The sequence below is a fragment of the Aptenodytes patagonicus genome, chromosome 23, assembly GCF_965638725.1.
Source record: "Aptenodytes patagonicus chromosome 23, bAptPat1.pri.cur, whole genome shotgun sequence".
In the NCBI taxonomy this organism is placed as follows: Eukaryota; Metazoa; Chordata; class Aves; order Sphenisciformes; family Spheniscidae; genus Aptenodytes; species Aptenodytes patagonicus.
This window is the reverse complement of record NC_134971.1, coordinates 7,093,346-7,111,560: the sequence shown is the minus strand read 5'-3', so window position 1 is coordinate 7,111,560 and position 18,215 is coordinate 7,093,346. Positions and strand designations below refer to the sequence as shown.

The following is an 18,215-nucleotide window of genomic DNA, read 5'->3' as shown; positions in this document are numbered from 1 at the left end:
TAAAATTTCAAAGCATGCGATACCTGTGTTGAACACTGTGAAACATTTGGATACTCTGGGAATGGGAGGCACATTGCTACCTCACAACTGACAATGAAAGGGCTCAGGGATATTAGAACTGTGATTATCCAGCATTGCTGGGAAGAAGGATAGACTGGGCGGTAATTAGCAGATAAAAGTAAAGTGCAACTGTCCATAAGCTCTGTCTTTGTGTCATATTAGCTTCCTACCCAGAGAGATTTTCTTACAAGGTATTTTCTTTTTAAAGACTGAACACCTTCTGTTTCGGTATTTCTGAGCCTAATGAACTCTAAGCAGACAGGCACCGTCTGTCTGCGCCCAGCTCTGTAACAAGCACAAAGTCATCCTGCATCTTTAGTAGCTGCCTAGTTAATCATCAGTCACCCATTTGTGTGTATTGGTGGGTGGGTGTCTCCTCTAGCCCCAGAGGAGCTCCGTTGTAAAATCATGCCCGTCAGCATGTTAGAAAAGCAGTGCTGCGACTCAATGAAAACTCAAAGAAGAAATGAGAGGCATCTTCCTACTTCAGCGCTGAGTGAGATTACACTTTGAAAAGCAATTATTTGGATGAGGGAGCTTTTGAACCACATGTTTATTAGTGAGGTGCCACGGGTCTCCCTTTTTGTGCAGTTTCCTTAAATGTTTTGCCCTGTTTTTGAATAGCATAACTCTTTTGTATCATTCCCTCCACCTGTGGATCTCCAAGCACTTTCCAAAGAGGCAGCCACCACAATCTCTATTTATAAGTCAGAAAACGGAAAGACGACATGATTTGCACAAAATCTACCTACCTTTCTTTTTCTTGCATGCGTATGTATGCCTCAAAAGGTAATCTTGCATTGGCATTGTTGACTGTTCAGTCTCAGTCATACACAGGCAGTAAATAAGAGGGTAGTGGAAAAGATGCCTTTCTCAGGGAAATCAAAGCCCCACCTGTCAGTCAGTGCCTATCTAATAGCCATTTATCTTCAGATTATCAAAAGCCATCCTTTCCTAATATTTCTTCTTCTTCCATCTTTCCATTAGCACTCAGTGTTCAGCGATCAATGCTTTTATTCTCTTTGGGTGCTACTGCTTTAATTTGCTCTGTTCCTCTACCAACTTTCCCATGTTGCTAGTGTCTGTCAATTGAGAATTTCATTCCCTTGCCACAGTGTAACCCAAAGGACAATATGTGCCCCAGAGGAATCTGGGGACAGTAACCTAGGCTCTGGTTTATGTGGTGTGGGCCAACAGGCAGCAAAAGAACCAGGTCAAGTTTTTCAGTAATGATCTGTTTAGTATTCACTGCTGTATTGATTGCTTGTTGTGTAGTATAGGAGACTGTCTGGGAAAAGAGATGACAGAAATAAGCAGAATCCTGATTTGGGAAGGCGTGGGGGGTTTACTAAAGAACAGTTGCTCCTTTATTCTCATAATGCAAGAAGACATGGGCATCAGGTTTAAAACAAACAAAAAGAAGTCTTTTTTTTACACAAACAAACTTGATGACAAATTCATGTCTTCAAACTCCTCCTGCCTACCAGTTGAGACCTCTCCAGAAGCAAATCCTATCCCCACTGAAACTTGCATTTACTTAAGCGAGATCAGTGATTATTTAAATTGAAAAAGTCACCATGGTCAGCAGGGGAAAAAAGTTTCTTGCAAACTTTTCTTGTTTTACCTTCTGCGATGTCTTCAGCAAATTTCTATCTTGAAGACTTGGAGCTCTCAGGAGGTACATCAGCTCTGTCAGGCAGGGCTTGTAGACAGCTCTGCAAAACAATGCCTCCTGAAGATACTTAGCTAACCCCAGCTTGACTCTTCTTCAGCAAATCTAAGAGCCCTAAATGTCACTGCCTGCCCCGAGTCTGTCGTCTGGGCAAAAGCTGAGCAGCAGCAAGCCTGATAAAAAGCCTCTTTGCAAGGTTGATAATACACTGACTCACATCTCCTTTTGCAGTAGCCTGTCCAAAAGGAAAGCAGCTTTGTACAAAAGTGACATTTTTATTATCCTGGCCTCGTTTAACCAAAGATGGTAAATGCCAATGAAACAGGACGGCGCATGTGACTATAAGAGGCAATTTCATCTCTCAGACCTCTTTGCTGGAGGGAGCAGTGATTTACAAACTGAAGTCTAAATCTCTCTGAGATGCTTGCATGTAATTACCGTTATCTGGAAAAGATGTGTGTGCTTGATAACAGTGGCAGTATATTATACGATGAAGGAGTTAACCAAATCCTTACATAGGTACAGTGCTCCTTTTATAGTATCTTGTCATTTGTGCTCAAATTTCCCAGAGCAGTTAAAATAAGAAGGGAATGATAGCAAATTTCATAGAAGATTCTTGTGCCTAGGATCTCACAGACCATTCATATCCGTATCACAAATTTTACAGTTGGGGAATTAAGGCAGAGGGAAAAGCAGTGATTTGCTCAGAATTAGAGAAAAAATACCGAAATCATTTGGAACAGAAAGCTGGCTAGTCTTCAGACATCCAAACCTGTGCTCAAACTGCTAACAAGTATTATTGCTTTTAAAGAATCTAATGCAAAGATTCATCTGCTTAATTATTTTCAATAACCACATACTGAGGTTATGCTTATACTACGATGGGAGAGTTTCAGATTAAATATTAGGAGAAATTGTAATGCCACTGAAGCTATCAGTAAAGTTCATATACGGCAGGAATTTTTCTGCTTTAGTGAACCACTTGTAAGGTGTTCCTGAAGGTTTCCAGAAAGATTTCACTTGACCTATTGTTAAAGATCAGTAGCATTAGAAAAGTGATGTTGCCAGTCCCTTGAGTGTTTTAGTTAAAGCAGGTTTCCCTGTACTTTCATTAATGGGCAGTCCCTCTAGCCTGCTTCACCAGAGTGATATTTCTAGGGATTTAGGCTTTTTGATTGTTTTTATTCTATTCTGTTCTTTTTAATATGTTTCAAGATCCTTTTGGTCTCTTTGGTATGAATCTAAAATATGAAACCTTACACTATAGCTTAATGTCTTGAAATTGATTGTTCTGTCTTACATAGTGTCAGTGTAAGGGAAACTCAGCTTCAAATACAACTTTTATAACAAAATTATCTTTAAAACGATTCTTTTAAAATTGAAAACATGCAACACTTGCCTGCTTTTACATTTCTATACATAAGTTGATCAAAAAGCTTTTTAGTCCAAATGGAGTAATTTTAGATTAATCAAACAATGCAAACAAAGATCAAAAGTAATATTCATAAGAAGAAAGTGAAGAGGTTCCTCTCTGTACCTAATTCTCCTTAAGTCAGTGGATGGGATGCTTCTTTCCCTATTAAAGAGGGGAAAAAAAAGTGTGTGATTGTTCTGACTTGCACTTGGTATATGCTTTCACATGTTGTGAAGTGCGAGTCAGTATGTACCCTCGTAATTTGACAGCATCTAGCAGACACTTTGCATGCATGTAAATAGACACACACCATAAGGCAGCAGAGCGACAGACCAATGGTCCAGGAGATTTGAATTTGCAACAAGTAGTAGAAAATGGCTGAAAATATACCTAAATATACCATGAGCCAGCTCTCGGGAGTCCTACCTTCAGAAGTGAAAGAAATAGAGGTAGGGATTAATATTCTGCCAAAATCCTTGATGTTGCTGTTTGAAGAAGGGAACAGCACAGTGCTGGGGTTATCTATCCCACGTCCAGGATCATATGCAGTGGGGGTAGCAAACCTGGTTCCTCCTAACTTACCATCCCAGCGTCATTAATCCCTATTATTTACCCCTTCCTGTGGCTGCACTGGCTCAGCCCTGGCCCAAACCCTTCAAACCTGGCAAATTTGCCAGCACGAAGAAGCTTTGGGACTGTGCTGTGGACAGATGGCTGGGCTCCCTAGTGAACAGAGCCAGCGGGTATGGTTCCAGCAACAGGCTCTGGCTGCTTCATTGGAGTAATGATTGATGGTGACTTATACAAGGGCTAAGAGTAATTCTTTGCTGTTAACCAGACTTGGCTACAGCAGAATGGAAGTGGAAATTTGTTGCTTCATTTATTCATCCTGCCTCTGCTTCCTTCCCGCCCACCCTTTGTGCTTTTTAATACCGAAAGATGAAGCTACTTTGCTCCATCTTAAAATTGTCTTTCCCAAGATACTTGTAATTGTATCTCTACACCTTTTCTCATTCACAGACGCATAAGAAGATTAAAGATAGAGGGAGCAGTAATAGATTTAGTTAGGTTTTAATAGGATTTGCAGAGGACAATGCAGAGAAGGAACGCCATAGAGAATATTGCTACTCTATCTTTGATATCACTAAGGCTTCTTAGGTAGTCTTTCACAGAGATTTTGGCTGTGCCCTGCATTCAGAGTCAAGACTCTCATTTTTCAATAGAGCATGTGTGGTTTTTTTTTAAAGGAGTATCTAATCATCTAGGTAAACAAGATGTTACATTATAACCTGCAAAAATCATTGCAGCCATCATTTTGTATTATTTATTTGTGTCTTGTTAAGCATAGTTTTGCATGTCAACAGTGGGCTTTTCAATAGCTGTCTATTACGTTTCTAAAAGTGTCTGGTGTTTTTGTCTAATGTCAGATGAAGTAAAGGGGTGGGTTCTGATATGTCTGATTAACAGTAGGCCTGGATTCATCACACCTTCAGACATGTAATTCAAGACGCTAAATTAAATGCCTATTTCACATTTGGAGCCCAGGCTCCCAGAATAATTTGTGGAGGGGGTGGGTACTTACAGAAGGTGATTCAGCACTCCTGAAATCTGAATTATCCCTGGAGGTGCCTTTCTCTGCTGACTGTAAGGGAAACCTCCATGCATAATTTAGACTTATGTGAGATTTACATAGACAGTGTAATAGACAGTGGTGCTCAGTGTTTTCTATTCATTTCTAAGGGTTCTCTTGGTATGCACCCAAAACCTGAGGCAAAAAACTCCAGTCCCTCTTGAAAATACACATTGATGTATCTTTCCTTTGCTCCTAGTTGTGATCTGAAGCAAATTTTGGGTGTAAAAAAAATCTGAGGACAAAAAAAAAAACCAAAACCTGTAACAAGGCTTACCTATTTCATGACTCCCAGACTGTGCCCATCACCGTATTTTCTGAGGTTCCAGTAGTGCATTAAGCAAAGTGACTGGCAGCTGGTTCATGTTTGAAGAGTATGTATTATGAATCGGTATTTAACATCCAGTTCAAAGCAGCATTATATTTAGCAAGTGGCTATTGTGAGAGAAGTGCTGAAGCCTTTCAAAGTGTTTCCCAAAACAATACTAGGAGGAAGGACATGGCCCTAGCAAAAAGCTTTCCTGATGTAGAATCAGCCTGTATCCAGCCCTGTACCAGCATGGGGCAAAGTTTGTCAGTGTAGCGTTAATATTTGCAATGTTTGTTGTCCTGGTCTGTCGTAATGGTTCAGAGAGTAAACGAAATGGCTTTTGTCTCAGCTCTTTTCCTCCTATCTTAAACTTTATTTCTTTGTTCTGCAGCCCAGCCATGGCCGGAGATTCTAGGATCTTCATGAACCAGGACATGGACATCGGAGTTACATCCAGAGAGCCTAAGAAGATTCCCAAACAGGCTCGGGATGATGTCCCCATTGCCACTGACCGAACCCGCCTCATATCAGCAGAAGGTAAGAAGCCACGTCAGCGTTACATGGAGAAAAGTGGCAAGTGCAATGTGCACCATGGAAATGTCCAAGAAACCTATCGATACCTTAGTGACCTCTTCACTACGCTGGTGGACCTCAAGTGGCGTTTTAATCTTCTTGTCTTCACTATGGTCTACACCATCACTTGGTTGTTTTTTGGGTTCATATGGTGGCTCATTGCCTATATCCGGGGGGACCTGGACCATCTTGAAGATGAGAACTGGATTCCCTGTGTTGAAAATCTCAGTGGATTTGTTTCTGCATTTCTGTTTTCCATCGAGACTGAGACGACAATTGGGTATGGCTATAGGGTCATAACAGAGAAGTGCCCAGAGGGCATCGTACTGCTCCTGATCCAGGCTATTCTGGGCTCCATTGTCAATGCGTTCATGGTGGGATGTATGTTTGTCAAGATCAGCCAACCAAAGAAGAGGGCTGAAACCCTCATGTTTTCTAACAATGCAGTGATTTCCATGAGGGATGAGAAGCTCTGCCTCATGTTCCGGGTTGGAGACCTCCGCAATTCCCACATTGTCGAGGCTTCCATTAGAGCCAAACTGATTAAGTCCAAACAGACCAAAGAAGGAGAGTTTATCCCCTTGAACCAAACGGACATCAACGTGGGATTTGACACTGGAGACGACAGATTGTTCCTGGTGTCACCTCTTATCATCTCGCATGAAATCAACGAGAAAAGCCCCTTCTGGGAGATGTCCCGCACCCAACTGGAGAAGGAGGAGTTTGAAATTGTGGTCATCTTGGAAGGAATGGTGGAAGCAACAGGTAAGGGCTTGTCAAAAATCAGTCAAAAATTTTGAGAGGGGAAGGGGAAAAATGGAGTGCAGTTTGGCATTAAGATTTTACCGTCAGTGTCACTTGGACTGAGAACATGTTGGGATTTGTCCTTCTCTAGTGACTGGTTCAAGTGGGATATTGTGGTCTGAGAGAACTAGCAATTAAAAGATGGGTCCTTTAGCTCATGTTGTAGTGTTTCACACTCTTTTTACAAGTCCGGGATTCAGACAAAGGGGTTAGTCGAGGAGCTGTCCATAATCACTTAGAACTGATCCATGGGAAAAAAGGAATGGACTAAAGAAATTCATGAGGTCTCTTGTGGTCCTGTTTCCTGTGATCAAAATTCATGGCGCAAATCTTTTTCCATTTCTCCTCTGTATTAAAAATTGGCTGTAACTGTGCTATTTTAGGTATTGCTGTAGTGTTGCTTTTTAATGGAGGCTATGAAGGAAGTGCCCAAGTATTACTATATCCCATAAAACAGCATGTGCTGAAACTGGATGACTTGCACGTGATACAGGACATGTATTTTCAAAAGGAGCTCAAAGAGGAAAAATACAGAAAACGCTTTTGTGACTCTTGCAACCCAGCAGCTGTTTAACAGCTTAAAACAATGCTGTGTAATGGGTAGATTCGGAGATATACTCAGCTGATTCCCGGTTTTCTCCTATGGGTGTAGTTGTGGCAGGTGATGAAAGAAGTCTGCATCCGTATATAATAAATCTGGAAAAGTTGTGTGCCTCAGCTTTCCAAAGTGTAGAAAAGGGAGGTGGCAGGGCAGTGTGCCTCTCAAGCTGAGCGAATGGATGGCCACAAAGGCCTCCGGGCTCCTTTCCAGAGGTGGGAGGCAGTGTATCTCCTAGGGGTCTGGCTAGGGAGGAAGATGCTGTTACTCCAGAGTCTCACCTAGAAGACATGGCACCATGGGGTCATTTTACCAGCTACTTCATTTCTAGGCTTTAAGGAGGAGCTGGCAGGCTCTGTCTGCTGTGCTTCTAGCACAGCAAGCGTGTTTAAGCACCCTGAGATGCTGATGCTCCCTTCAGGAAGGCTTTCTGAGTCTGGGGTTGGCAGTATGCCTTCGTCGAATCAGGGCCTTTGAGGGGAACGGGGCTACAGGCAGCACTGAGGAGAGAATTGCTATCTAGAGATGTGGAAACATAGGAGTCAGAGATGCAAAAAAGCTTTTATAAGTAGTTTTGCCCTTTGGTGTTTAAGGATTTTAGTTCTGAGATGGCATTTTGAACCCAAGTTTTTTCTGTTGGTGGTATTCGGATTTTTTTTTTCCATCTTGATGAGGCATGGATTCTCTCTGAAACACTAGCAAGGGTTTTCAGCTTGATATGAGTAGTCAGTGGTATCAGCACCCTGTCTCACAGGTTCTGACCCTTGCTTACTACTAATGTTGTCCCCTTCTTGAGATTTGTCCTTGTTAGTCTCCTAACAGCCAGATGTAAGGGGAAATAGTCTCTCCAATTCCTGCATCCCAGACCTTCGCTCTTAAAGACAGCTCTCTAGAGAGCTAATTCAGTTTCCCAGTATCTCCCTTTAGTCATTAGGTGAATAGCAATAGCTGACTTTTCCAAACAGAGCTAATGGAAGATTATGTATAAATTGCACTGTACCTTGGTTGGAGTACTGTACTGTAGAAGTGGAATTCATTCGGCATTACTAGGCAAATACTCTTTCCCAGCAGAGTATTGTAGAGATGTGGCAAAAGAGGGCGTGGGTAGAAAAGACTATCAAAGGCAAAGATTTGTAATGGAAGCTTATTTTGTAGCCTAAACATTTGCTAGATACTAGAACCTCCTAATCTGAGCATGGAATGCAGTTCCTTGTTTGTCCAAAGCCTCTTTCCTCATCACACAGTGACACTATCAAATTCCATTTGAACAGCTATTGCACTGCCTTCCTCTTATGAAAGCTCAGCCACTGCTAGATATGTATGAGAGGAAGTCATTATCAATAACAACCTCAAAATTAAAAGCATGGCATAGGGATAATACTGCTTTACAAATGGGCTCCTCTCCCAGAGGGATTGTACAGGCCAGTGTGTAATGATATTAAGGAGCATACGTCTGTGGAAATGAATTATTCTGGTCTCGGAAGACAGGCTGTGAAATTCCAAAACTGGAGCTAGAAGAGCCAGTTTGCATTGAACTTAGAGCAGAGTGGACCTCAGATGATGCCGTTACCTGATTCAGAGGCTGAGATGGTTTTCTGAATGACATACGGTAACTGGGGGTTTGTGGTATTTTGCCACAATGAGAGTGGCTTGCAGAAGCACAGTGTTTGTGCTTTCCTGCTTTGTCCTCACACTTTGTAATATTGATAAAGCAGTTTAGGGGATATTAATCCCTACCTCCATACCTTAAAATTTGCTCCAAGCAAATTCTTTAGGTTCTTTCCTTCCTATTGTATTGTTAAAGCCCCATCTGCTTTGGCGAATGGTATGATTTACTTGCAGTGTGACTTCTATTAAATCATGACACTGTTACAACCTGGTCAGGTTCGGGGCAGTAGAAAAATGCAACAGACCATTTGTTTCCTTAGTAACCCCTCTGAAAAATTAGGAACCACCATCACAGTGTTCAAAGGTACAACTGGTCAGCATATATAGCTCTGTTCATGGTGCACAAGAGGCAAGCGAGTCCTGCATGCTGTCTCAGAGGTGGCTCAGCTCTGCGGTTGTTGTCGAGTGAAAATGAATGGAAACTTATTCCATCTTTACAGACAACAGCAAATCATACCGTGAATGCATCCCGCACTGGTGGGGAAAAGACAGCTATATTTTTTCATAAGGTATTTTGAAAGTAGGTCAAAATGGCGATTGTCAACATACAAATGACTAAAGAAATTCAAGTGTAATGTCTTGACTAAAAGCGTGAATATTTTTCACTGAAAATTTGGGACAGCAATTTTATAACTATTTCCAATAGCTTTAACCAACCACATGCATATTACAAATGTAATGGATTGCCTCCTTTCAAGCGAGAAACTCTTCTCACTGACATTTAAGTTTAATTTTGATCCAGTGGAAGGCAAAGATCGTAAATAATAGTTTCAAATGAAAAGCATAGAACAAATTCTGAAGAGTTGAAACACTTCAAGTCATTGGTTTTTTTTACAAAATGAAACATTCTGGTTTAAAACAACATTTTTGTTTTCAAGTTGACTTGAATTTCCTAAACACTTCAAGTTGTTTTATTTACAAAGTGAAACATTGTGTTTTAAAACCATGTTTTTGTTTTCAAGTTGACTTGAAGTTTTAAAAGGGTAAATAAAACACACTGAAGAATAGCAACGCACAAGAAACTTACCAGCCAGCCTAAAATGCAGTGGTTTTATTTTGCCGAAAAAGAAAATAAACATTGTTATTATTCTAGTGAGAGCTCCCCAGGGACCCACAGCTATTCTACTAACTAACCCATGAAGCCAGCTGCAGCAGAAAGCCCACTGACAGGGGTCTTTCCAATCAATATTTTAGTACGGTTGAGGCACTGTGGCTCCACGAGAGGTTAAAAAATGCCAAAGGGAGGCTAAGTTTCTGGGCAGATCTGTTGTGATCATTGCTGAGTGAAATGACCACTGTAACAACAAAATCAATATAGATGACAAGCATTCTGACTTCCAGTGCTGCTTCGTGGGCATCTTGAGAGCAGCAGCATCACTCACAGTGCCTACTTAATGAATTGGTCACAGAGATCACTTTAGGGAATTAATTCTCTTTTGCCTTATCTGAAAGGGACACTTGTCAAGATCAGCTGGCCCAAATTTGACCTGCAATAAAAGGGAAGGTGGAAAATCTGTTTGCAGAGTGAATACATTTTTGCTTTCACTGTCTTCCTGCTTCCCACAGTGGCAACAAAAAATCAGAGCCATCCTGGTGACAGAATAGGCCTGGGCTGCTGTTGGCCAAAACTCTTGCCCTTACCCTCCTGATCCTGAATTGAACATAGTGTATAAAGTGAGGCTGCTGGAACGTAGGAGAGCAGTGGCTATTCAGACCCTCCTTCCATGTGCATGCAGAGTCACCTGGGTGAAGAATTTGGCTGATGCAATTAGAGAACACTGGAGAGTCCAATTTTATTTTTTTTTTCTGTAAGCCATCACTCCATGTGATGACGCAGTCTGCATATCCTACCAGACTTTCTGGCTGATAATTTGAAGAGGTGCTCTTCTCTTCCAACTTTACCCTTCCACTGCTATTTACTGACAATTAACCAAAACCTGATTTATCATTAGCTGTCCTGCAAACCTCATTCTGTATCTACAGTGTCCAGCATTGCTATAGTCTGGGCATAGACATTGCAGTCTTGGTCCTCCCTGGTTTTCCTTACCTCTTTTTCCCACCACCATTAAATAAGCCACAAGAGAGAGTCCAGATGCCTGATCAGTCCAGTCACCTAATGAAGTTTTAGTAAACTCTTAGGAAAGGATAGGCATGCATATTTCTGGCTTAGAGACTGTGTGAGAAAAAGTGGTTCAATGATTAGAAGCAATTTACCCCGTCCTGTCCCTGTGAGAGTGTAGGCAAACAGCAGCTTTTTTGCACCTCAATTTATCCACCTTTACAGAGGACATAGTAAAATTTCCTGGCTGTAAATATAGGACAAAAAGAAGTAGCCACAACATAAGATATCCTGAAACTAATCATGATTTTCATGGGAGAACAAAGGAAGAGTGAAATTACTAAATGGAGTTTTCATGCATTCATCATCTGGTTTGGGTTGTCTTGTTGGTTTGTTTTGCATTTTGCATATAAATAAGTTTTCTTTTCTGCAAGAAGGACCTTGCAGAACTGTTACAGAAACTTCTTATATAATTATAGGGAAGAGAGAGACATCTCAAGTCATTCTTTTCATGAGCTGAATCGTCCTCCAGAGGTGGATGTTGGCAGGCTAGTCATCTTAGGTGCGTCTGCAGTCACTATAAATACCTTTGTGATGGGCTTAAAGTTACATGGTGTGAGCTTGGTGCTCGGGTTCTGCCTGGTCGAGACATGCCAATTGAATGCAAGATCTTTAAATCATAAGGTCCTTTCCCCCCCGCTCCCCCCATTTCCAGTGCCTATGAGCTTTCTCATGTCTGGAGAGCATTCAGATAAATTAAAATCCTATTACTCTCCTCTGGCATAAAAATCAAAGTGAATCAAGCCCAGACATGTCCTCCTCTAAAGGAGACAAGCCCAAATAATTGGAGGACCATGGTCCTACCTTCTACTATTCCTTTTCAAGTTGGAGGAATAAATGAAAAGACTTAATTAGAGTGATAGAACTTAAAATTTTCATAACTACTCCATGCCATCCTAAATTATACCAGTCTGTCACTATACCTCTGAGTCCATCAGTTCTTTCTCTGTACTCTTGTAGTGTAGGTGGAGCTCAGCTGAAGGAGCAGAGTATGTATTATGCAGCTTTATGTGCATCCAGTACAAGGGAAGAAGTCACCCTGCATACAATAGTGTATGAAAACAAGGACAGAGAAGTGAAATCACTTCCAGCAATATCTTTGTCTGAACTGCAGAGAGAGCCTAGCAAATACGGCTAACGTACAGTCAGCATCCCCATGACATTTTGCCAGCAGATAATCACTGAGCTCTGTGGCATTTAAATGAGGAGAGTTAATTTTAGGCTGGTGAAAAATGTTGTCTTGACAGCCCCAGGGGTTGGGATATCTCTGCCCACTGAGAAAGTCCAGACCGTGTAGCAGTACTGAAAGATTCAACTATACTGTTGATGTGATCAAACTGAAGCCTGTGGCAATTTCTTGGGTTGATAGATCATGGTTTGCAGTCCCCTTGCCCTCTCCTGTTAAACTGCCAGTACAGGTACTGGCTATGACGGTACGTTTGACAAAAATACGCATCCTCCAACAGTTGGAGAGAGACTGCTGGTTCATCGCTGGATAACCAAACAGCTGGAAATGCAGTTAGATTTGGCCTGTGATAATGAAGTTTGATTTTAACTGGTAACCTAAGGGTATACAAGACCTGGAAATCGGGAGCAATCTCCACTTTTCCTAGCAGTGTGGCAGAGCCAGAAGCGTCTGCTCCAGTTCCATAATCAGTGGCATTGCAAGCAGTGAAACGTTCTGAAATCTGCAACTCCCATTGAGTACGCTGCAGAAAACACAGGCTCCTTACCGAGTGAGCCATCAAGTAACTGCTTTTTGTCAGCACGTATTTAACATTCCTTTGTCTTTGATAAAATGTAAGCCGCTTGATCCCAACTGATATTGATGACAGAAAAGTGCCTTACTGGTAGAGTTCCCTGACACCTATTTTACACACCAGTCTTTCCTCAGCGACTCTCTCTGTTCTCGAATGTAATGAAACACCTGGTTTAATACACATAGCAATATATTTTGTATCTTTTCATCTACTGGAAACCAGAAACGAGCAGTTTAGGAAGGCATCTATGGCTGCCTTAAAGAGGAACATGCACAAACTCTGTTATTGATCTGTGATGTAGTGACTCCAGCCAACAGACAAAAAATCCACTTCTTAGGATTCTGCTATAATGAAATTATCGTTAAAACTCTATGAAATGTTTATTGCAGAACTTGAAACCAGGAGACAGTCCTCTGGTCTCCAGCTTTCTAAAAAGCCTGGAACTGGTTCCAGCTTTATTGAAAACTTGGTGCATGTGCTTATAACTTTGTACAAACTTTTTTCTGGTTTCAATTAAAATTGAGTTTTGTTTGCAACTGAAAGTTAAGCTGCTGAATTAAGAGATGAGAAAGCTGTAACTAAAATTTGAAAGCTGAAGATTTCACATATCATTTCACATTTTCCACAGTTGACAGATTGTACGAATTTACATGAAACATACTTTTTCACTTTTAAACCAGATTGTTTAAGAGAAAATTAAACTTCTAATGGTCTTACTATCTGCAAAATACGATACACTTGAAAAATAAAAATCTCTACGACTTTATTTTTAAATAAGGTTTGAAGCACATCTACTTAGACTGACAAAAGGGAAATGAGGATATTCTTTTGGCATGAAGCTTATTTAAATGAAATGCCCAAGTCACCAAATACCACTTCTCTATAACTATACCAAATGTCTGTACCATTTAAACCCAAAATGTATAGTTATATCTACTTTAAGAAAAGGATTAACAGCCTTTATCAGGGCCATAAATACTATGATTATTTTTCCAAGAAATTCTGAGAGTTTGAAATCTCCCTCAATTTCTTGTGCTCTCCGAAATGTCACTGCTTCAGGGTTGCACAAGACAGTGCTACTGCACTGTAGAACAGCAGTGGCAAAGTTGGTGTGGCACTTGATGGCTAGGAGCATATGGCATAATGATTCACTACACCCAAGATGTCCCATGGACTTGGATAAGCAAGGCTTATGAAATGAAACTGCTGATTTTTGCAGAGAGCCCACAGCCATGTATGAAAGATAGTCTAGCGAATTACTCCGCCCCACTGCAAGCTGAAGCTTAGATATTCAGAGCACAGAGGGCACAGTGCACGTTGTATGCAAGTGGGAAGTGGCTGCATCCATGTGCTCTTAAGTAAGGTTTATTGTTTCCACACCTCTTCTGTCATCTTTTTGCAGTTACAGAGGCAATAATTAGCTAGGGACATTACAGATGCATTAATTAACCAGGCTGGAGAGCACAGGGCAGCCTGCAAAGCAGGCACTTAATGGAATTTGAAGCAGAGACAATGCTGTTGTTTACTGGGTAATGTAGGAGTTGCCAAGCAGTATGTCCCCATGCAATTAAAACACCACTGCACATGTGCTAAAAAGGAATATTTGAATGGGATTATGGAGCAATTACAAGTTGGCTTATTGTGCTGGCTCTGTGTACCCCTGGGGTTACAGAGAGCAGCTACTGCAGGAAGCTGGCAGTGTGCAGTATTTGGTTGCTGAAAGCTTTCTATTGTTCCTTCCTTAATTGAATACTTACAGCAGGGGATAACTATGATTGTGTCTCTGGAGTTCAGGTTCACTGTCAGGTAGTCCCCCCCCCAGGGAAGGAGCTATTTCAGGCTCTGATTATAAGGCAGGACTTCCCTTAGGATGCTTCAGGCCCCCACATTTAGCAAGGACACCCCATCTTGGCCTTGGGGACAGCTACATGGTACTTTTATGCAGCGCTTGGAAAGCCATGATAAGAATCAGCCAGTTCATTCACAGGACCTAATCCTGTGAGCCTGAGTGGTCTGCTCTCTTTGCTGGGCTTTGAAAGCCCTCCTCAGAGCTTGGAGGAGGCACTTGAAGGCCTTTGTGATCTCTGGTGCAAAACCAGCTCTGTCTAAAGGAAAAAAGGCTAGTGTAGTTTAACTGCCTCCTTACCATACAGGCACATCCTGCTGGTTGTCTAGCATTCTGGCCTCCCAGAGTGAGGGAGCATCAGAAAAAGGGATTAGCCCTGCATTACTGACCTTCAAAACAGCCTGTAATAAAAGCCCTTGCCCAGGGAGGTCGATGGTATGATTAAGTGTCAGTGACACAGCTCTCCTGAGAAAAACTGTAGCAGGACTCTGAAATTAGCAGGACTCCATGAGCTGCCTGCATGTTGAGCTGCTCTTTGCTAGCTGGTATAAGGGAGTGAAGATTAACCAGTCTTCACCTCGAGGACTGAGGAGTCCAGGGCAGGTGATGCTGCACATTGTAGTGTCACCTGAAGCATATAGTCAGGAGTGGTCTCCACGCTGGTTTTTACTTGTAAAGCAAAAGCTGATAGTTTCCTGAAAAGATGCTGTACCTCAATAGAGCCTTTCCTTAGGGCAAAAACACTTGGGGTAATTCTCATAGCAGCCTCTGCATTTCCTGGTTCCTTCTGGTCCAGGAAGCAGGCACGCTAGAACACTGTGACTAACTCTGTACTTGTTCCTGCCCAGAAGCAAATACTCCTGCAGATCTTCTTGGGGGGAAAAATTGGCTTTTCAGTCCACAAAACAGAACTGGAAATTTCTCAAAGTGTTGCATGTGTCACTGTCCCTCTTTTTCCCCTTTCAAGAATCAAAAGCAACTATATACTCCTGGCCTGATAGGAAAAAGGAAAGCAGAAAGAGACAAGTGTTTCCGGGGAACTTGCTTGTGTGGGTGTCTTTTAATGGACTGTAGCAATTATGAGAACAAAATATTCATCTTTTCACAAAGGTGCCTTTTTTTTTTTTAAGGAAAGGAGTTTTCTCATTACTCTGAGATTTCAGTCAAGTAGTTGAGCTCATGTGGTGAGAATACATTATATGCTCTTCCCTGAAGCATCTGACACTGATATTTTTCCCCCATGCATTGCTTTAGATTTCTGTTTGTGTACTTTGGGCTGCAGGAGTTAGACTTGGAAGTATTGGCCAGGAACTGAATCAAGTGCATGTTTTGAATGTATTCCAGTCAGGCCTGTATCTCACCCTCCAAAAGAGAACAGTGGGAGGACTTTGTGAGGTCAGGTTTTCCAAATTTCACCAGAATTAATTCCAAAATCATAACATAATTAGGACAAACAGAAGACAAATATTTGGAAGAGAAGTCGGCCTTGACATTGGCAGGTGGTTCCAAGAGAATTTGTTCGCAGTCATGCCAATGCTGAATGCTTATCCCTGCTCTGCAAAGCTTCTCTTTAAACTTTTTCAAAGTAAATAAATAAACTCTGATCCTTGGGGCTGAGAAGCAGCTTGATAAAAATCAGTTCATTCATGCCCACTGTTCATTCAATCCAAAATCCATTAATACATGGAATTCAATATGCTTATGAGCTTGACAGTGTGGTGGTGTGGGTTTTGGTTCTGCCAACCCAATACAGTTGGATTGAACCCTCCGGAGGTATTTAAAAGCCAGCTTGCAATATAAATCACTAGGAGTTGTGGCCCTCTCCACCTTTCGGGCTATACAACTTGGTGTTTTAACCTAAGTGCAGGAGGGAATTGCTGATACTGCTGTAGACGAAGAGGGATGGGGTCAGACACGGTGGGAGTGCAGGGCAGTGGTTCATTCTCCTTAGGGGCTGTGTGGGTCAGGATTTGAGGTGCATTGGCAGGGTTGGATGTCGTTCTAGCACGATTCACCAGAAGTGCTGTTAGTATCAGCCACGCAAGCAACACCTCAACAGAGCAATGTGAGGACAGAGAGAAGCTGCTTAGTGGTACCAGACTTCAAACCCATAAGCACAAGGTTCAGGAAACAGCCTGAAGATGCGGCGATGAATCCATCCCTTTTCCTTTGAGTGCTCAGCTTTTTCAGGATAGAGGCTTTTATGAGGCTTATTAAGCGAAGACCTTTTCTGTGTCCCAGAGCAATCAGGTATGGAGATAACATGACAGTGCTTTTAAATGAAAGAAGCGGTTGGGTGAGCATGTAAGGAAGCTTTGCATTTAACATCCCTCTGTTTCTACCCAGGGATGACTTGCCAGGCTCGCAGCTCCTACATGGACACCGAAGTGCTGTGGGGACATCGCTTCACTCCTGTCCTCTCCTTGGAGAAGGATTTTTATGAAGTCGACTATAATAGCTTCCATAGCACTTACGAGACCAACACTCCTGTGTGCTGTGCCAAAGAGCTGGCTGAGTCTCGCCGGGAAGGCCAGCTCCTCAGCCACCTCTCCAGTGCCACCCTCCTGAGCGGGGGCAGAGAAGCAGAGACAGCAAAAGGGGAAGAGGAAGAAGAGGAAGAAGGCAGGGAGCCAGCAGGATTGAATGGAGCCAATGGGACAGCAGGAGAGGTGAAAGAAGATATGCCTGTATAATACATGAACTGCTGGACAGTAGATACCCACATACACTTACTGGGAGACTGTGGCCTGGCGAGTCAGGAACTGACTGGGAGTCAGAGAGCTGAGATTTATGTCCAGATCTCTGCTGCCTGCTGCTTGATCCTGGCAAGTCACTGCACAGCACTGTGCCTCAGTTTCCCTCCCCTTTTATCTGTACAGTGAGGTTCTGAGCTTTGCACTTGTTTGCAAAGCATTTTGATCTCTATGGACAAGGCTCACTAAATATGATCACTGTTAAAATTGAAAATCCACTACTGGTTGTTTCAAAAGATGTTCATTGGATGTTCAGAACTCTTCCCCCTTGAGAGGGTATTTAAAAAGTAAAAGTCCAGGATGTTGCATCTCAGTATGAAGAATGTGGTTTCATACCTTCACTTAATTTGTGAGTCAATGTATTGTAGACATTGTTACTGATAAATTAAAAGAAGAGGGAAAAAAAACCCTCTCTTGTATGTAGTGAAGTGTCTTGCCTTCATTAATTTTACAAATAGATTTTACCATTTTCCTCCAGGATCACAGTCGTGATTTATTTCCTGCAAAATGTCTGATATTAACAGGACAACTTTCCCTGCAAACCTTTAGCACGTTTATCCAGTATTTTTGACTGTCTTCTCAAACTGAAGTGCTATCTTTGTATACTCTTTTCATGGAATCTCTGACACATTTCATAGGCTTGGGAAGTCCATGGTCAGAGAAAGTTTAGATCTTGTCCCAGAAGGTTTTTTTCTGGACTGGATGTCCCAGTTTCCATTCTGGTTGATGATTTAAAACTAAGTAAGTAGCCATCTGGGAGTTTGAAATGTTCTGGAATTTCAGACAGGGTCCCTGGAGTAGGTAGACTGGGTAAGTAACAGTTTGCAAAATTCTTTGCTCTTCTGTAAAGTACGTATTTAAAATAAAGGTTTAGATGCTCATGTTCCTATAGCTAATGGGAACATGCACTGACATAACTGAAGCCATCTGGTCAGGCTACTGCAAGCACGTTAGTTGGTGTCCAAAATCAGGATCAGTTCCCCACTTCTGTCAGTGGCAAGCAGTAAC

At 42.0% G+C, this 18,215-nt stretch overlaps 1 protein-coding gene across 1 annotated transcript in view; it reads left to right on the top strand.

The window, feature by feature from the left end:
• Positions 1 to 17,635, top strand: part of KCNJ5 (potassium inwardly rectifying channel subfamily J member 5) — a 47,844-nt gene extending 30,209 nt beyond the window's left edge. Inside the window, exons 3-4 of the mRNA XM_076358645.1 lie at positions 5,478 to 6,424; positions 16,801 to 17,635. Coding sequence (XP_076214760.1) covers positions 5,485 to 6,424; positions 16,801 to 17,147 — 1,287 coding nt within the window. The 5' untranslated portion in view covers positions 5,478 to 5,484 and the 3' untranslated portion in view covers positions 17,148 to 17,635. The remainder of the gene's footprint in view (positions 1 to 5,477; positions 6,425 to 16,800) is intronic.
• Positions 17,636 to 18,215: the final 580 nt, after the last annotated feature.